This window comes from Camelina sativa, chromosome 14 (genome assembly GCF_000633955.1).
Source record: "Camelina sativa cultivar DH55 chromosome 14, Cs, whole genome shotgun sequence".
NCBI lineage: Eukaryota > Viridiplantae > Streptophyta > Magnoliopsida > Brassicales > Brassicaceae > Camelina > Camelina sativa.
Genome location: NC_025698.1, coordinates 21962546 through 21981250, shown reverse-complemented (window position 1 = coordinate 21981250; position 18705 = coordinate 21962546). Strand labels below are relative to the sequence as shown.

At 33.7% G+C, this 18705-nt stretch overlaps 3 protein-coding genes across 3 annotated transcripts; 2 read left to right on the top strand and 1 right to left on the bottom strand.

Annotated features, from left to right (window-relative positions):
• Positions 1318 to 4449, top strand: LOC104743862 (subtilisin-like protease SBT3.11). Its single transcript, XM_010464898.2, has 9 exons — positions 1318 to 1422; positions 1525 to 1616; positions 1706 to 1803; positions 1905 to 2060; positions 2139 to 2809; positions 2916 to 3193; positions 3288 to 3402; positions 3537 to 3729; positions 3878 to 4449. The coding sequence occupies exons 1-9, from the start codon at positions 1318 to 1320 to the stop codon at positions 4447 to 4449; spliced, it is 2280 nt and encodes a 759-aa protein (XP_010463200.2).
• On the top strand, positions 14789 to 16661 carry LOC104742153 (AAA-ATPase At1g43910). The gene is made up of 3 exons (XM_010463128.2): positions 14789 to 15318; positions 15403 to 15973; positions 16051 to 16661. Exons 1-3 carry the CDS (start codon positions 14885 to 14887, stop codon positions 16471 to 16473), a joined length of 1428 nt encoding a protein of 475 aa, XP_010461430.1. The 5' UTR covers positions 14789 to 14884; the 3' UTR covers positions 16474 to 16661.
• Positions 16632 to 18704, bottom strand: LOC104743860 (probable protein phosphatase 2C 11; the record flags this gene model as incomplete). The annotated part of the gene is made up of 8 exons (XM_010464897.2): positions 16632 to 16913; positions 17081 to 17152; positions 17327 to 17418; positions 17597 to 17683; positions 17778 to 17936; positions 18009 to 18107; positions 18189 to 18331; positions 18418 to 18704. Coding segments are annotated over 8 exons (1068 nt in total), but the record flags the coding sequence as incomplete, so codon positions are not given.

Below are 18705 nucleotides of genomic sequence, written 5' to 3'. Positions count from 1 at the left end.
TTGTTTAATAGTTTTTAAATTTATCATATATATCTTTTGTATCCGTACACATTTTTAATTGTACAGATGTTATACACATTATTAAGTGTACAGATGTCGGTACACATTATTAAGTGTACAGATGTCAGTACACATTATTAAGTGTATAGATGAAATTTTTACAAAACTATTGCAGTACAAACATCTAGAAGCCAAAGAATTAAACAAATTACATCTGTACTCTTAATAATGTGTACAAACATCTGTACACTTAATAAAGTGTACGGTATACAAAATTTGTAAAAAATATTTAACATTATCTAATAAAATCATCAAAACAAAATGCATATTAAATTACAAATAAAAAAAACATAGATTTTTATATATGTTTAAAATTTTAAAACATAAATTTTAATTAGCCAGCATTTTTGTTTTAGATTGTTGGGAGCATATAATAAAAAGGAAAAAAAAATTAAAAAAAAAAAAGAAAAAATAAAATCAAACCCACTCCCTTTCTCTCTCCTATTTCTCGACTTTCTCCCTCTCTCACTCTCTTCTTTCTTCCCAAAACTATTGAGCATGATCTTTTAGTAATGTTCTTCCTTCTTCTGGGTCCCATTCAGAATTATATCTCTACCACCCTCTATCTCACAACACCCTCTTTTCTCTATTATAAATAGCGTATGTATGTTTTTGACAATTAAATTTGAAAAACATACTAAAATGCTAACAAACCCTTAATTTTTTCCTATATAAAGTGACGCAAACACACCCTAAAAAAGTTTTGCTATTAGCCTATTACCCATATATAAATGTATGTTTACATGTTTGATATCTTGTTTTGCATGTTTTACAAGTTTTACCTAGTTTGTTTTTCTTGCTATTTCTTTATATAGTATACATCACCAAAAATATTAATACTTTGTGTTACAACTGTTAAAAAAATTTAACATACCCATAATCTGACAACTCAAACAATAATTTTAATGCAACATAACCTCAAAAGATTCGAAAGCATTTGCTTAATCTAGAATAAGTTACAGTTTAAAAACAAAACCACAAACTCATAAAACTCTATTATTAGATATGGTAACGACGAAATAGAGAACAATAGAATATATTGTTGTACATTAAGCCAATATCAGATGAGTAGTTAAGTTTTACAACCTAAAAATGTCAACATTAGTTAAGTAAGTCGTTTCAGAAGGTAATTATAATTAGTTATGAGACAGAATGCTGATATATATAAGAGAACATTCATTTGCAAAATATATTCAAGAAAACAAATAACTGTGAGACTTCGATCTCTTCTGAATTTTTTCCCTGCCGGTGAGAAAGATGAGCTCTGGGGTCTCATGGTGGGTTTTTTGGGTAATGAGTGTTGTGGTGATTCTTAACGTGGAGTATAATATTGTGGAAGGTGGAGCCTTTGAAGAGACTAAGGTATATTCGTGAAAAATCTCTTAATTACTTAATAATGGAAAAAGACAACTTTTTGGGTAAAGGAATGATGAATGTGCATTACTAATACTTATATATATATAGGTCCACATAGTATACCTTGGAGAAAAGGAGCATAATGATCCTGAGCTTGTAACGGCCTCGCATCTCAGCATGTTAGAATCCCTACTTGGAAGGTACCAACAAATCCTATTTAGATAAGTACAACAATATGTTGTTGAAAATAAAACAAACACAATAACGGGTTGTCGATATATCGTTACAGCAAAAAGGACGCTAGTGAGTCCATTGTCCATAGTTATCGTCATGGTTTCTCCGGATTTGCTGCCCATCTTACAGATGCCCAAGCGAAAAAAATCTCAGGTGTGTACATATGTATAAGTATACTATTTATAGAGATATACTAAAAGCAAATTAGATAAGAGTGAACTAATTAAAGATTTAATCTTCATAATTATGAATAGAGCATCCAAATGTAGTTCAAGTAACGCCCAATACTTACTATGAGCTGCAAACAACAAGGACATTTGATTATTTGGGGCTTTCTCATAGTACACCTAAAGGACTTCTTCGTGATGCTAAGATAGGCGAAGACATCATCATTGGTGTCTTGGACTCAGGTACGTTTGATATTAATTTTCCCTAGAGATTTCTCCAAAGAAAAGATAGTTTGACACAACTTGTACGTGTGTTCGTAGGTGTTTGGCCAGAGTCAGAGTCATTCAATGACAAAGGCTTAGGGCCAATCCCACAACGTTGGAAAGGGATGTGCGTAGACGGTGAAGATTTTGACTCGAAGAAACATTGCAACAGGAAGTTGATAGGAGCGAGGTATTACATGGAAAGCCTATTCCGAAAGAACAAAACAGATAGCAGAATACCGGACACGGAGTACATGTCCGCAAGGGAAGTATTGCCTCACGGTACCCATGTGGCCTCGACAGCCGGGGGATCCTTCGTTTCAAATGTGAGTGTAAATGGGTTTGGAGTGGGCACAATAAGAGGCGGAGCTCCTGGTGCTCGTATCGCTGTCTACAAAGTGTGTTGGCAAAGAGAAGACGGAAGTTGCGCGAGCGCAGAAATAATCAAAGCAATGGACGATGCCATAGCAGATGGGGTGGACTTGATAACAATATCAATAGGCAGGCCTAACCCTACGCTGACTGAACTTGATTTATATAATCAAATCTCGTATGGAGCATTCCATGCAGTCGCCAATGGCATTCCAGTGCTCAGTGCGGGTGGTAACTATGGGCCTGATGATTATTCAGTCCAGAACATAGCTCCATGGATCATTACAGTGGCTGCCACTAGTCTAGACCGGTGGTATTCCACACCTTTGACACTAGGCAACAACATGACCTTAATGGTAAACCAAACCAAACCAACAAAATTAAACTAGTGTATGTATATATAATTGATTCTCTTTTGACATCAAAATATATGTGACTTTTCTAAATTCTTTTACTATGTAGGCACGGAGCGCGTACAAGGGTAAGGAGATCGAAGCAGAACTAATGTTCGTGTATAGTGCAAACGAGATGACGAGTGCGGCAAAGGGAAAAGTGGTGCTAGCTTTCCCGACTGAAAGTGAATTGACGGATTACGTTACTAACCTTTCAACTGTGCAAACAGAGGGTCTAATCTTTGCCACCAAAAGAGAGGACGATTTGAAAGTCTCTGAAGGTATCGCCATGATCACGGTCGACTATGAACAAGGATCTACCATGTTCAAGTACATAAGAACCACTAGGTAATTTTATAACGAGTACTTAATTCGACCTCTCTTCTTATTATTTGTATGTTATTGAGTATATGTATATTTTTTATATTTTTCTTAATTGCAGTTCGCCCACCATAAAAATAAGCTCTGCAGTCGCGCTTAATGGACCACTTGTAGCCACTAAGGTAGCTGAGTTCTCAGGAAGAGGACCCAATCCCGTATCTCCATATGTTCTCAAGGTAACAACTTAATATATGTTTTCCATATAATGATAATAACTAGTAATGATCACACAGTCACAAATAATAAACATAAGTCCAATTCTAGCAATATTTATTTTCTCATCACATATAGCAACATTATATTTTTGCAGCCCGATATAGCAGCTCCAGGTGTAGGCATAGTGGCTGCAAGTACCCCAGAAAAAATGGGTGCCGAGGAAGGATTCTATGCTGAGTCGGGAACTTCAATGGCAACACCTGTGGTCGCTGGTTTAGTTGCGCTACTTAGAGCTGTGCATCCTGACTGGTCTCCGGCCGCGCTTAAGTCAGCTCTCGTCACTACAGGTAATCTAAGAATTCGTTAGTTGTATTTTCTAGTTCAAGAATTACAAATTTGAAGGTCAATAGTGACAATATTAATACGTACCAAATTAAAATATTTATTCAAAATATGTAGTGATCTAATTAACTTACTCATTCTTAATTGGTTAAGCTTCCAAAACGGATCTCTACGGAGAACCTATATTTTCGGAAGGACTAACACGAAAACTAGCCGATCCTTTTGACTTCGGAGGAGGATTAGTTAGCCCAAACAAAGCAGCCGACCCGGGTCTTGTCTATGACGCAGGTGCAGAAGACTATAGACTTTTTTTATGTGCTTCTAATTATGATGAGATGCACATCACAAAAATATCAAGAACAAATACGTTATATCGATGTCCGAGTCCAAGGCCTTCTATGCTTGATCTCAATTTGCCTTCCATCACCATTCCATTCCTTAAGGAAGATGTGACTCTCACGAGAACCGTCACCAACGTTGGACCCGTTGACTCCGTCTATAAACTCATCGTCGAGCCTCCATTGGGTGTCAAAATCTCTGTCACACCCAACACATTGTTATTTAACTCAAATGTCAAGAAACTCAGCTTCAAGGTTACTGTCTCCACAACTCACAAATCCAATTCGATTTATTATTTTGGGAGCTTGACTTGGACTGATGGCTCTCACAACGTCACTATCCCATTATCTGTCAGAACTCAAATGTTGATGTATTTCAGCTATTGATTTTTCATTTTGTTTTCCAATATCATATTGTCTTATTAACCCAAAGTTGTGTGTGTGATAAAATTCTATATATATATAATTAGGGAGTTTGCTCTCTCCATTTAGACATAAAAGAATATATATAATAAGTTTGAAAAATTAATAGTTTTTTATTAGTTCTAAACCAGTTGGAATAAAAGAATTAAATTTAATTATAGATAGTGCAAAACTGTAAAATGTGTTACTCAAAACAGAAATATTTATTTTTAAACGAAAATATATATAATTTACAACGTAACCTAAAATATATGATTTTTTAAAAAACTAATAAAATCACGTATACTTAGTGATAAATCCAACAAGGAATTTCTGAAGAACCAATTTCATTTTTTTGCTAAGTAACGCTATTTTACAATGTTCTTGAATTCATGATTTTTTTTCTTTTTAATTGACTTAATAGCATACATAAAGTTGTCCTGAATCTATCATACGCGAAAATATCTTGGATCTGAATATTCTACATTTCTCAATAAATTTAAGAATATATATTATTTAATATTCCTACTCCTCTTTTTGTCTCGTGAACACGGAAGATTCAACAAGTTTTTAAATAGTTCAATAGCATCGTCTACGTCGTTACTTGGCGCTGAAGCTAAAACAATAAAGTATATACAGTACTTACTTTCTAGATAAACCAATCTTAGCAAACTATTAATTAAAAGAAGTGACATATCCTTTTGACTTTATTAATGTTACACTTTGCAAAACGTTGTTTCTTGATTAATTTTCAACTCATAACTGTAATGGTTCGACACTTTTGGAAGTCGGAGATCAGTCATTATCAGAGTCTAAAGTCTCACATCAATTGAGATAAAGATTTTTGAACAATATACAAAAGATATAGCAATCTTTCTCTTTTGAGCTAGCTTTTCGGATTAGTTAGATTACATACCTAATATGGTATCAGAGCCCATAGTTAAGTCACATTTCTAATATAGTATCAGAACTTAAAGTTGGCCTAGCAAACAAAATTTCCACAAAAAAATATTTTTCACCTATGAGGCTCATATAAGTGACATGTTTTGTTGTGTCTTATCTTATTTCCGAGATGTTGGGCCTGCACTGTTTTTCGTTTGACTGTTTCCTACCTACATCTCTAGAAGGGCTTATTAGAGTCCAAAGTCTCACATCGATTAGGATAAAGATCTTTGGACAATATAGAAAGGATATAACAATCCTTCTCTTTTTAGCTAGCTTTTGGGATTAGGTAGGCCACATTATTAATATGATATCATAGCACATAGGTCAGACCATACTCCTAATAGTCACAATTAATAGACACAACGATGTCAAAGAGAAAGAGGCAATCCAAAATCTTGAAATAGAAAAGAGAAAGCCCATTGATGAAAAGTTGGGAATGAAAATGTTGCGAAAAAACACAAAAACGAACACGGTCCCAACTAAATTTTTAATCGTAGAGTGAATTTATTTAATTTAAGTTAAACCACTTGGACTAAATAATGAAAGAAATCAAAAAATCTTTTCACTAGATTAATGTTATAAACTTATATTATTCTTTTGTCTAACTTTGTTTTCAATGTTTCCATTTGGAAAATATATTGAAAAATCTTTTGGATTACAAAATCGATTCGGTCTAACAACAAATCAATAAATTAGTTAACTTTTACTGTATATATTTTATAAATATAAAACAAAAAAAATTATAGGTAAGGAGATGACACTTATCATACATTAATAAAAAAGAATCTAAATCTAATTTAAACTAAGCGACAAACATTAATTAGATAACCATCTTATATAATATGAGAAGATTTTTATTAACTTATGCTAAGGAGATGACACTTCGCTTACTATATTTCTGACACCTGTATTTTTTTGGACCTAATTAACTACATGTTCATAAAACCCAAAAAAAAAAATCAACATTTCCTTTCTCATTTCTTTAATCAGAAACATATGCACGCTGCAGTCCCAAGAATCTAGAGCCACCTTAAATCAGTCTGTGGTTGGTTTCATCTTGGAACTATACTAACATTAAATCAAATTTATAGGTTTGAATTCTTGGGTTTAATTTCATTGTCTGAATCTTTTATAATTTTCACAGGGACAAGCGGAATCAAATTTAAGTAAGGTAGTGAAATGATATTATTTAAGTAAATTAGTTTGAATTTTTCAAAAAAATGTTTATATAAAATTAAATTTTTGAGCTTACTTTATGGAAAATTACGTAAGATTGTGAGATGGTTTTTATCTAATTCTATAATTATTTTGTTCGATTCACACTTATTATTTCAAACGTCATGGTATTTTTGAACTACATAAAATTTATAAGTTCTCATATTAGGAATTTCAGAATAAATTATGAACAATTATTTATTGATTTGAAATGATACCATCATTTTATGCATTGTCTTATATCTAGGGGTGTCAAAATGGTTAACCCTACTCAATTCAACTCATTATCCAATGAGTTAAAAGTTAAATGAGTTTATGAGTTGACTCAACTCATTTAACAATTGGGATGGATCAACCTATGAATCCACTACAATATAAATTAATTAATTTTTAATATAAAATAATTATAATTAAATACAATATAAACTATTAATATTTAATATAAAATTATAAGATGATGATGACATCATGTTGTTGACTATGATATATATATCTATATAGATGTTGATATGATGATGGTGATGTTAATATGGTTATGAAAGTATGATGATAATGATGATAGTATGACAATGTTGATGACGATGATAGTTACATGACGGTAGTATGATGATGATGATAGTATGATGATGTTTATATGAAGATGGTAGGATGATGATGACGATAGTATGATGATGTTGATATGATGATGGTAGGATGACGATGATGATGATAGTATGATGATGTTGGTATTATGATGATGATGATAGTATGATGATGTTGGTATTATGATGATGATGATAGTATGATGATATTGATATGATGATGGTAGAATGATGATGATGATGTTGGTATTATGATGATGATGTTGATAATATTTGGTTGATAATGAAGAAATTGATGGGTTAGTGGTTGACTCATAAACCATTATAACTAAATTCATTTGACCCATGAACTCATTTAATCATCAACATATTTAATCCATCAACTCATTAGGGTCAATATTTTAAACTCATTAGGGTTCATGAGTTGAGTTGAATTGAGTTGACTCATTAATCTTGACCCATTTTGACACCCCTACTTGAGACATGTACAACTCGCAAGTGGCCACAATCAGTTCGTAATGGGTAAGGTTCCTAGCTATCTTGTAAACACCTTTGAAATCATCGTAAAATGTCTGAAGACACCTAAGATGGAGTTCAGGTGAGATACGCCTGGTACGGATGCTTTGAGCTCCATCATCAACCAAAAGGTCTGTCGGATCCTAGAGGAAATTCATAAAACATCCAATAAATAATTGAACTAGAACCACAATCTCAAACTCAAACAGAGTCACAAATTTTATCTCTTTTAGAAAAATAAAATGGGAAACATTCTACCTCCATTAAATGATCCTCATCGTCGAGAACACGGCGGCTGTGTTTGAGGATCAAAGCTCTAACCTTCGTGTACTTGATGTGCTGCTGCATATGAAATACATCACGGTTTACCATCGTTTCCGGGATTCCTAACAAGACAGACAGAAAAGAAAGGGAAATAGCGGTGAGAATAAAGAGAATAAAAAAAAAAACAGACTCGGAGAAGAAGGATACGATGATGAAAACTAGAACTTGGTATTCTTTAGATCCAAAATTCTAAACTCGAAGAATAACAATCACAAAAAGACAGTCAAGACAAGGCAGATATAAAGATAGACATAGATCGATACAAAGAGAATCAGAAACTTTACCTTTACCAACGCAGATAGATAGACAATGATCACTACAACGAAGAGGGCCGAAAATTTCTATCAGATAGACAAAGATGGATATGCGGCTAGGGTTCTTTTTGGGAGAGGCAGAGGTGCTGGAATATCATTATGTTTTATCTTTATATTTTAACTCTATTTTATGGAAGAGAGCCTAACTAGTAAGCCCAACTGCTATTTTTTTTTGTATCCTCTTTCCTCACTTACAAATATGGGTTTAAATTTATTTTCTGTATTAATTTTTTTTTATCAAATTAACTAATAAATTTATCAAAGAAAAATTATAAGCAAATGTATTGAACTTGATATTTTAAGAGATTTTGGAGTACTTTTAAATCATCTGTTATGTAACTGGTGATTTTTAAAAATCACCTGAAATTCTATGTTATTAAATGTAAAATTTTATAAAAATCATTTACAAACTCTTGTTACTCAATCAATAATTTATAAAGCTCACCTCAAATCTACTGTTATTTTTTTTTAAATCTATAGAATGTGATTCTAGGAAACTTTTCTAAAATTTTAGTTCAAAAATATGTCTTCTAAAATCATACATGCGAAGGTGATCATTATCTTCCTGGATCATGTCAGCTCGAGATTAAAAAAAAAAAACACAAACCTCAAAAGTGACAACTTGTTGGTCCTGAAGACAAGCACAAGTAGGAATACATGCTGGAACATTTTGAGATACAACAGGCACTTCCCTGTCTTTACTGTTTTTAAACGAAACACTAGGAAATGCAGCTTTCCTATGCTCAACAGAACAGTCAAACCGGAAAACTCCCTGCTCCAAAATCGGCTCAAAAACCATATCAGTCGAACCCATCTCGACAGTTTCAGAGCTATCTCCACTTAGAGTCATCCTAACTAAAGATTTTTTCTGGTTCTAAAATGGGTTTGGGCAGAAACTTCTGTTAGTGGATCATTATCGTCACACATAAAAGGTTTCACGGAATTCCTGTTACACCCTCACTGAACAGTCAACGACGATGTGACATTGGACACAAAACTCCTCTACCCAGGTCCGATACTCATGTCCCCCTATCAGTCTCAACCCTATCGCTACCCTATAATTTTGTTTTAGCTGGTTTGGCACCCCATGCTAGGAGATTATTGATTTATCTAGGTTGGATTGAGGGTTATTATGTCGAGGTTTTTTAAATGGTTTGACAAGGTACGGCATTATGACCACACCTCTAAGGAGAGTTGGTTACCGTTGCATCATCAACCATCTATCTTTGTATCCCTAGAACCATGCGCCCACCTTTGTCAACATCATCTACTTCAGGGATACTTCTCTTACACTGGAAAAATTAAAGTTAGGATTAAGCATGGTATAGATTATTCTTTCATCTGCTAATCTAGGTGGCATATCTATTGGTTGGGTATTTCATAACCTTTATCAACATCAGTTTCATAGTGTGTATCAAAAGTTCACCGAAACCCCTAAACATTACCATTACCATTTGTTTCTTGGTACTAACCTAGTGTTTCTTATAATGTCTCAAGCCAAAGCCGACTACAAGCTTTGTGTGAGACTCTTTAACCTCCATGGCTATGAGCTTCATGTGAGGGAGGACTCACCTGCTATATTACGACTTTGCTTGCATCTTACTAGTCTTAACCCTAGAACAACCTTATCTCTCTATCCCTTTCAACCGCCATTAGTGTGTAAGCTCGGGTTTTCTCTTCTTCAACAATGCAATCTCGGCTACAAGCTTTGTGTGGGACTCCTTAACCTCCATGGCCAATGGCTTCATGCGAGGGAGGACCCACCTGCTCTGTTACGATATTGCATTTACCTCTTACGAGTCTTGGTAGCTTCACCATCTGTGAGAAGATTTGTGCTAGAATCTGTAGCAATCCTTGATCAATTGGTCTTGAACTTTCTTCTCTTGGCGAGAACCCTATCCCTCAGTTCCCTATCGTACCTCTTTTCTCAAAGCTCTGATGCATATTTTGTAAGAGCCATTGTTGATCACTTGCTGATCAAGGAAGTTGCGGAGCATGTTTTCAAAGGCACTTCCATCATTATCCCAATAGATCTTTCAAGCCTTGCTAGCCTCCCAAAGACTTGCACCTCCTTGGAAAACTCATGGAACCAGTTTCTATCTATGTTTTGTAATCTTGTTAACCTTTTAAGTTTCCCTTTGATGAATTCTCTTCTTTGATGCTTTAAGCTTCTTCTTTGATGCTTTAAGCTTAATGAAAATTTGTTTGACAAAAAAAAAAAAAAAAGACTTCTTCGACACCAATTGCAATTTTTTTTGCAACTCTCTCTCTCTACCTTTATTCTGGAAAAATCTTTAAAAAATTTGTTGATGTATAATAAATCCCACTAGTTACCGATTTGTTGGGAAATACAACTTTTTCTTGGATTATCCATGATCATGTGATAGGCTAAGCTGGATTCGATTTTTTTACTTTCAGGAGCTCAGCTGTTATCTAGTCTTTCTTTCATGGCGGAACAGAGCTGCTGATCCGTTCACACTCCCTATTCTCAATTTCACTCACCCGTCAGATCATATCTCTACAGGTAGAAGATGGAGTTCGAGAAGATCAAGGTGGCCAAATCCCGTTGTTGAAATGGATGGTAAGTGTTCCAATAGTTCAACTAACTCAAACAAATCACGTTGTTATTCTCATTGATTGATTTACTATAGATCGGAGTACATATGTGTTCTGCTCTCTTCAGGGAATGTATAGTATAGTATCGAGTGTGTGTTTGTTTGTTTACATAATATAATGTTGTAGTTTTTGAAAATTCAGAAGTTTTAGACCCTTTCTTGATTCTCTCAAGAGACGAAATGACTCGAGTTATCTGGAAATTCATCATAGACAAGGTAAATTGTCTTCTATCTTGATTCTTGAGCGAAGCTTCAAATCGTTTTGTAATTAATCTCTTGAGAATCCTCACAGCTTATTTTTTCCTTTATCCTTAAAATTTCTTAGGTACTTTTGATTTGCAAAATCTATTTCTTTAGATGTTAAAAAACCAAAAAAAAAAAAAACTGCAGATTTAATTCACGTTTTGATGAAATCGGTGTTAATAGGAGGAAATGGTATTGAATATGAAACAAGACCAGTTACTATAGCAAATGGTCATAATCTTTTGGACGATCAAATTGTTTATGAACCATGTACCTATTATTGGTGTCTTTGTTGTTGTGAAATAATTGTTTTTGTTGGGATTTTAAGAAGCTTGGAAAAAGTTATAGTGTATTCCAAAGAGACAAAAGCTATGATCTTTTTGAAAGTATTTTACCTTTGAAAAGCCAATATGTATTAAAGTTAATCACAGTGCATGAATAGAAACTATGTAAATTTGTCTTCAAAGCCAATTGATATAAGTTATATCTACCCACTATTTTCCTCATTTTTTATTTTTTTTTATATTACTTCTCATTTTTAACTTATTATTTTGAAACAGTTGCAAATTTATGATCATTAGTATTTGATTTCAATCATTTTTGTCTCTTAAAGACTCAAACATTCTATAAAGTTTAGTTTTTTAAAAACAACCTATTACCATACAAACACATCCTCTTTCGGACTATTGTGAAAACTAAAACATTTACTTTCTATTTTATCCTCGATTCAATCTCTAACGAACAACAAAACACCGGTAACAATAATATCATTGTTCGGATCATCCGTTTTTGGGAAGTTCCTAACATTAGAAGAAATATTATCTTACTAAGTCTTGAATATTTTTCCCACAAATGTAAATTATTTTAACTATTGTTCATCTTTTGATGATTTATGCAATCATTTTAAAATATTTATAAAAGAAAATAAATAATTTCATGTGTATTTGATTTTAAAAGAATTTGAATATATAATGATATTTGGCGTTAGATTCTTAGAGTAAGAGTTAAAATAAACTTTACTATATTATATCATCTAGTAATAAAGTAAAGTTTTCTTTTGGAAAGCTCCCTCTCTTCTTTCACAAGTGTCAGTTTGTGTCATTTGATTTTTAGTGTAACAAATTTATTCAATTGAATTTACATGATAAAATTTTTGCTTAACAAATAAATTGATGATTAAATAGTTTAAGAATATAAGATCATAATATGTGGGTTTGTATAGGATAATGTCGAGTAATAATTGGCTGTTTTATTTCCAAACTTTAATATAAATAATTCACATGATCTTGATATTACATTATTGTATTTCATTTTCAATCCATTTAAAATAAACTAAAGTATATTTTAATATATAATTTCTAAATAACTAAATGAGAATTGAATATACTTTTATTTTGATAAAGAGATAACTGTATATATTTCTGTTTAAAGAGAGAAGTGAATATAAATTTAAATTCATGATTTGATTAGCTAAGATGCCCGTTCATAGATCTATATTTATATTATATAACTCTTGAATATATATTTAAGACAATAGACAATTTTAGTTAGTAATTCACAATAATGTATTTTTATAAACCTGACACATTTTTTATTAACTTTTCTATTCCATCTCATCAATCCCATATTTTGTACTAACTCTCATTTTTGTAAATTTCATAATATTTATAATAATGCAGTGAATGATTAATAATAGTATTTAGAAATATTATATATATAAGAAAATATATTAATATGTAATGACTACATATCTATAACTCTCACATAGTTTATGTGACTCCTATAACAATGAAATACTCCCTTTGTTTTAATTAACTTATCGTTTTAGGTTTTCAATAGAAATTTTTGGTGAATATTTCAGTTTTATCTCAGCTGTTTAAAATTTTTGACCAATGAAATATTTATAAAATATATTAATAAAAGGTAAAACTGAGAATTTAATAGTTTTTTAATTTTTGTGAGAAAACCTTAAACAACAAGTAAAAAGCCATAAAAGGTATAATTACATTTATCTAATTGATATAAAGATTAGTGCATTTATTACCTAATTAAATAATAAAATTTTCATATGCTCTTAATTATAATTTCTTTTATAAATAAAAAGATACATATTTTACTAACACTCATATCTCAAATCTTACGTAATATTTTTATTTAATTAATATTATTTTAATTAATAATCTCTAAAATTACAAAAAACAATGTAAACTAAATCAGCACAGACTACTAGTAAGCATCGAAGTGGTATAAGAATACATATTGATGTCAGTATGTCACTCATGGAACCGAACTTATCAAAGTGATTGTGTTGTTTGATTGAGACCAGAATTTGATAGTATTATAGAGGATAAAACCTTTATTTTTTATATGGCTGGTAATTGGTATTAACCTTGTAACCTATGTTTAATCTATAAAATGGAATATGAACAATAAAATGAAAATTTCCGAATATAACCGATTCGATATAAAACTCTCAAGTGAACGAAAAAGGAATATACTGGTCCGGCTCCCCCAATATGGGTCGGTTCTAATAACATTGGTTGCTTTTTCAACATTATTCAATTGATTTGCCATGTACACGACTCCAAAACATTGGTCTTTCAAATATCAATATAGAAAGAGAAAACAAAGAACCAAACAAATCACGACCCTCCATTGAGAATCTTTTCTTCCTTAGCCAACAAGTCCTTTTTAGTTTTTACGTTTTTATTTTATTTTATTTTTATCTTTTCTTTGAATAAGACCGACCAGTCTCCTTTGTTGTATTGTATGTACATCAATTTCACATACATGTCAGCTTCCACTTATTTTCCTTGCGTGTAATAATTTACATATCATTTATGACACATATCTCCTTTCTAATTACAACACGTACATACATGCCAGTTGTCTTGTTGTCTAGCGTCTTGCCCATATTAGGCTACGCTTAATCAGGCTAGTTAAGCTTTTTTCCTAACTACAAACCTCCTTCTTTAGTAGACAGTCTACTGTAGACTAGTCTATACTACAAAAGATCAAAAAAGCTAATACGTATACCATTATATTACTTGAATATGTAACGTGAATTAGCATATTTTAGCATCCATTTTCAAATAGCGCAAACAGTTTCTTTTCATAAATGATATACTATTGAGGTGTGAGCTAAATTTTGTAACCAAAGATAAATTGATAATTTTTGGAAACCCTCCGAACCCCTATATTCATCATAATTTAGTACAAAAACAAAATCATAATATATCTGCACGCTGCCAACCTAATTTTGTACGTCATTCATTGTTAATTTGCATACATAGATTAATAGAAAATTAATTAACTTCCTAATGTATATAGAGAGATACATTAACCACATTGTTTAGTTGTCTACAGTTGTGTACGTCTTTAAAGTGTACGTGAATGTGACTTGCCTTGTCTTTATCTCCCTTGACCTTAATGACGTCTTCCACTTTCTCTCATCCGTGCTTGGAGCTTTCCACCCAAGTTTGCTGCTTACACTTTCCCTGAAATTTTCAATCCTTCTTTTTTCTTTTTCTTTTTTGATTAAATGTTATTAAAATTCTAACTTTCTTGTTCACCACTCACCAAACTCTTTATATAAACACAATACACACACTATCTCACTCATTCATCATCTTCCTTCTTCTTCTTCTTCTTCACTCAAGAAAAACAAATGGCGAATCTTTATAGTCAAGTCCCTTCTGTATCCGCAGTTTTCTCTCTTTACACATCTTTTTCAGCAATCACGATGCTTTTTCGAACAATCCTCAACGAGATCGTGCCTAAGAGGATCAGAGAGTACATAGCTATAAAAGCTATGGACTTCTTCTCTTCTTACTTCCAGTCAAGTTTCACTTTTGTGATCGAGCAACGTTGGGAGTTTGTTGAGAATCAGACGTTCCGTGCTGCTGAAGTTTACTTACCGACCCGTCTCGCCGGACTTTCTACCGGAAAACTCCTTGTGGGTTCGAGTAATCTCAAGAATCCAGCGGCTGAGCCAAAACTTGGGATCCCTATAAACACAAAGATCATTGATGAGTTTGAAGGGATTCATCTTGAGTGGACTCTTCACTCTGTTGAGACTAAGAAGTATCTACCCGAGAAACGGTAAACAGAACACTCTGTTCTCTTCTTCTTCTTGTCTTAGATTACAATCTTGTTTTTTTCTGACATGTTTGATGTGTTTTTCAGGTACTTTCATTTGACATGTAAGAAGGAGTTTCGTGAGAAGATTATGACGGATTACTTCACTTACTTGGCGAAGTCAGCGGAGAAGATAATGAGCCATCGCGAGAATCTCAAGATCTACACTTACAACCAAGACCGGTCTAAATGGGAGTCCGCTATTTTTGAGCATCACACGACCTTTGAGACCTTAGCTGTTGAGCCAGACCTTAAGAAGACTTTGATTGATGATCTTGATGCTTTCTCTAAAGGCAAAGAATTTTTCAAGAGCGTGGGACGCGCTTGGAAGCGTGGTTATCTACTCTACGGTCCACCTGGTACTGGAAAATCATCTATGGTAGCTGCCATTGCTAATCACATGAAGTACCATATCTATGATCTTCAGATTCAGAGTGTTAGAGATGATGGTGAGCTGCGAGAGATTCTTACCTCAACCAAGAACCGGTCTATTCTGCTCATTGAAGATATTGATTGTGGAGCTGATGCTTCTCGTAGACGCCAGACCAAGAAAAAGGAAGAAGATGGTGGAGAAGATGATGGAGAGCCGCAGAAGCGGAAGAAGAAGTTTGAAGTTGGGGTAAGTTGAAACTTTGAAATCCTCTGTTTTGAATTAATCTCTGTTTCTTAGACTTATGAATATTCTTTTTTGGACAGATATCGTTGTCGGGTCTATTGAACTTTGTTGATGGACTTTGGTCGAGCTGTGGAGAAGAAAAAATCATAATTTTCACAACAAATCATAAGGAGAAGCTTGACCCGGCATTGCTGAGGCCGGGACGAATGGACGTTCACATTCTCATGGACAACTGCACGCCCTTTGTGTTCAAAAAGCTTGTGGCTTTGTACCTCAAAACTGATGAGCACGTCTTGTTTGAACCCATTGAGAAGCTCGTCCTTGAGGTTAGTTCAACTCCGGCTGAAGTCACGCAGCAGCTCATGGCGAGTAAGAACGCTGATATCGCGCTTAAAGGTCTCCTCGAGTTCCTGGAAACCAAGAAGTTGAAAAAGGGAGAAGAGTCCAGTGTGGAGGAAGAAGGAGAGATTGAAGATGCTGAGACTAAAGAAGCAGAAACATGAGTAAATCTCTCTATTAGTGCTATTATTTATCTTAAAGACTTATTAGAAGTAGCTCTTGTGTTTCAGCTCCTTTTAGTAATAATATAATTTCTTTAGACCAGATGAGACAAATTGTAGCTAAGACTACAAGTTGATGTATTGAAAAATTAGGAGGCATAGAGTCTCATAATCATATCTTTCTTTTTCAATTATATAATCCAAATGTGTGTTTGTATTAATGCTGTTTGGCTAAAAAACCAAAACGATGGAAGGAAAAAGCAACAGCTGAAAGATGATGATGATGAAGAAACAATATAATTTTGGTTCTTTGCTCAAGAAACTTCGAATCGAACAACAATACAAGTGATGTTGTCACAGCTGCCGCGTGCGTAGGCTTCTTGCACAAGCTTTCTTGCTGCAGTTTCCGCATCTGAAATGTCTCGTGCTATTGCCACAGCATCCTGAAAGAAAAAAAAGTAGTTTGAGAGTGTGTTTACGTTTTAGGTAGGTACTCAATTTCTCTCTTTTTTTTTTAATGGATCTAGACATTGTTCACAAGCAATCCCATCAAGAAATATGTATGTTTTCAATGCAAATAGATCAAAATGAGCATTATCTGGAAACTAACCTCGTTTGACAACACATTCCACAGTCCATCACTAGCAATAACAATAAACTCCAACGTGCTTATATCCTCTTCCTAAGAAGATAATAAGAGTACTGAGTGTGAGTATGAGCGCAAGCGCATTTCAATCAGCAAACAGGGCACTCACTGACTTAACCAAAAATGTAATATGAAACATTCATATGATTATCATTATACTAAATGCTCGATGGCCAGCCATGCAACAAGAGAGTAGCACATCTTAAGTACCTGAATTTCTGGATCTGCAATCACATAAGGCTTAAGTTGCTTATCCCCAAATGCACGAGACACAGCAAGAATTCCACCAACTCGCCATGTTCCTATTCGTATTTCAAGGAACGATTAATAACTAAACAGCCTAAACCACATATTACTTCAAGAAAGCATATCTCTAAATACCATTTCCAGTATCAAACAATTTGTTTATAAAACACCAACAATACTTAGTGCACCTACACTCTTAACTCCTAAGCACACGTAAGTAGAGGGAAACTTTACCAGCCCAGATAATGAAGCCACCAGCATCTTCAATCCTTTGTCTCTCATCTGATCTATCAGGTTTATGATCATTAGAGAGTGGAACAGCTACAGAACAAACAAAGAGCATCACATAAACAAAAGCTTAAAAAGAGAGAGTTTAATCAATTTAGTATCCCAGAGTCAAAAAAAGCAAACAAACCTGAACCATTTCTCGACGCTACAACTCTAGAATCACCAACATTAGCAACAATCAACTTATCACCTATAAGCAAAGCAGTTGATGCGGTTGAGCCAGCATTCTTCGGCTGTCCTATCTCTTCAATCAAGTACTCTTCATCTGTCTTCTTAAAACATTCAACTAAACACAACAAAAACTCTCAGTGGAAGATAAAAACAAAACAACTTAAATAGCTTGATCTCATCTCATTACCAATAGCTTTCTTAGTGTCTGAGATAAAATCATCATGACTAACTAAATTCTTGAAAAGATTGTTTTTGAGATACTCTGCAGTTCTTGCTCCACCATGACCTAATAAAGAAACAACCAAAACATCATCAGTAATAAGTAAGATTAAGACAATAACAATGTGTTAAGCAAAGAACATTTTACCATCGAAGACACCAAAGAAAGCAACCATTTGTCCATTAACATCAGAGATTCTAGTTTCGAAGTAATCCTCCATTGTTGCTCTTTTACCCTTAAGACTAGAGTACCCATAACTAAACTTGACAGTTCTAACTCCTGCTAAAAAGCTACAACACCGAAGAGAACAAAGAAAAAAAAATAAGAAAAGATTCTAAATTGAGAAATCGATTGAAAGATTTCAATTTTGAGAGACCTGATTCCACCACCGCTGAAGAGAGCATCGGGATCTCTAGAAGAAATCATGGAATGAGAATGATCGGATGCGGAGGAGGAGTTCGCCGCCGGCGAAGAAGATTCCGGCGGTGGCGAACAGGCATCCCCACGAAGGGGAGCGACGGAGAGTGGAGGAGGAGATGGGTTTGTCAGGTTTGGTGACTGGGAGAACCAAAAGAAGAAACAGACAAAAAAGTAGAAGATGATAAAGGAAGAGATTGTTCTGGAGTTGAAAAAGAAGAAGAAGAAAGACAGAACAAGAGTGGTG

What these genes read in the sequence shown, in the direction of transcription:
- LOC104742153 (XM_010463128.2), top strand. Translation starts at nt 14,885, where the DNA reads ATGGCGAATCTTTATAGTCAAGTCCCTTCTGTATCCGCAGTTTTCTCT. An exon ending in AAGTATCTACCCGAGAAACG is followed by an intron (nt 15,319 to 15,402) that starts GTAAACAGAACA and finishes TGTGTTTTTCAG; the next exon opens with GTACTTTCATTTGACATGTA. An exon ending in AGAAGAAGTTTGAAGTTGGG is followed by an intron (nt 15,974 to 16,050) that starts GTAAGTTGAAAC and finishes TTTTTTGGACAG; the next exon opens with ATATCGTTGTCGGGTCTATT.
- LOC104743862 (XM_010464898.2), top strand. Translation starts at nt 1,318, where the DNA reads ATGAGCTCTGGGGTCTCATGGTGGGTTTTTTGGGTAATGAGTGTTGTG. An exon ending in GCAACAACATGACCTTAATG is followed by an intron (nt 2,810 to 2,915) that starts GTAAACCAAACC and finishes TTTACTATGTAG; the next exon opens with GCACGGAGCGCGTACAAGGG. An exon ending in TATCTCCATATGTTCTCAAG is followed by an intron (nt 3,403 to 3,536) that starts GTAACAACTTAA and finishes ATATTTTTGCAG; the next exon opens with CCCGATATAGCAGCTCCAGG.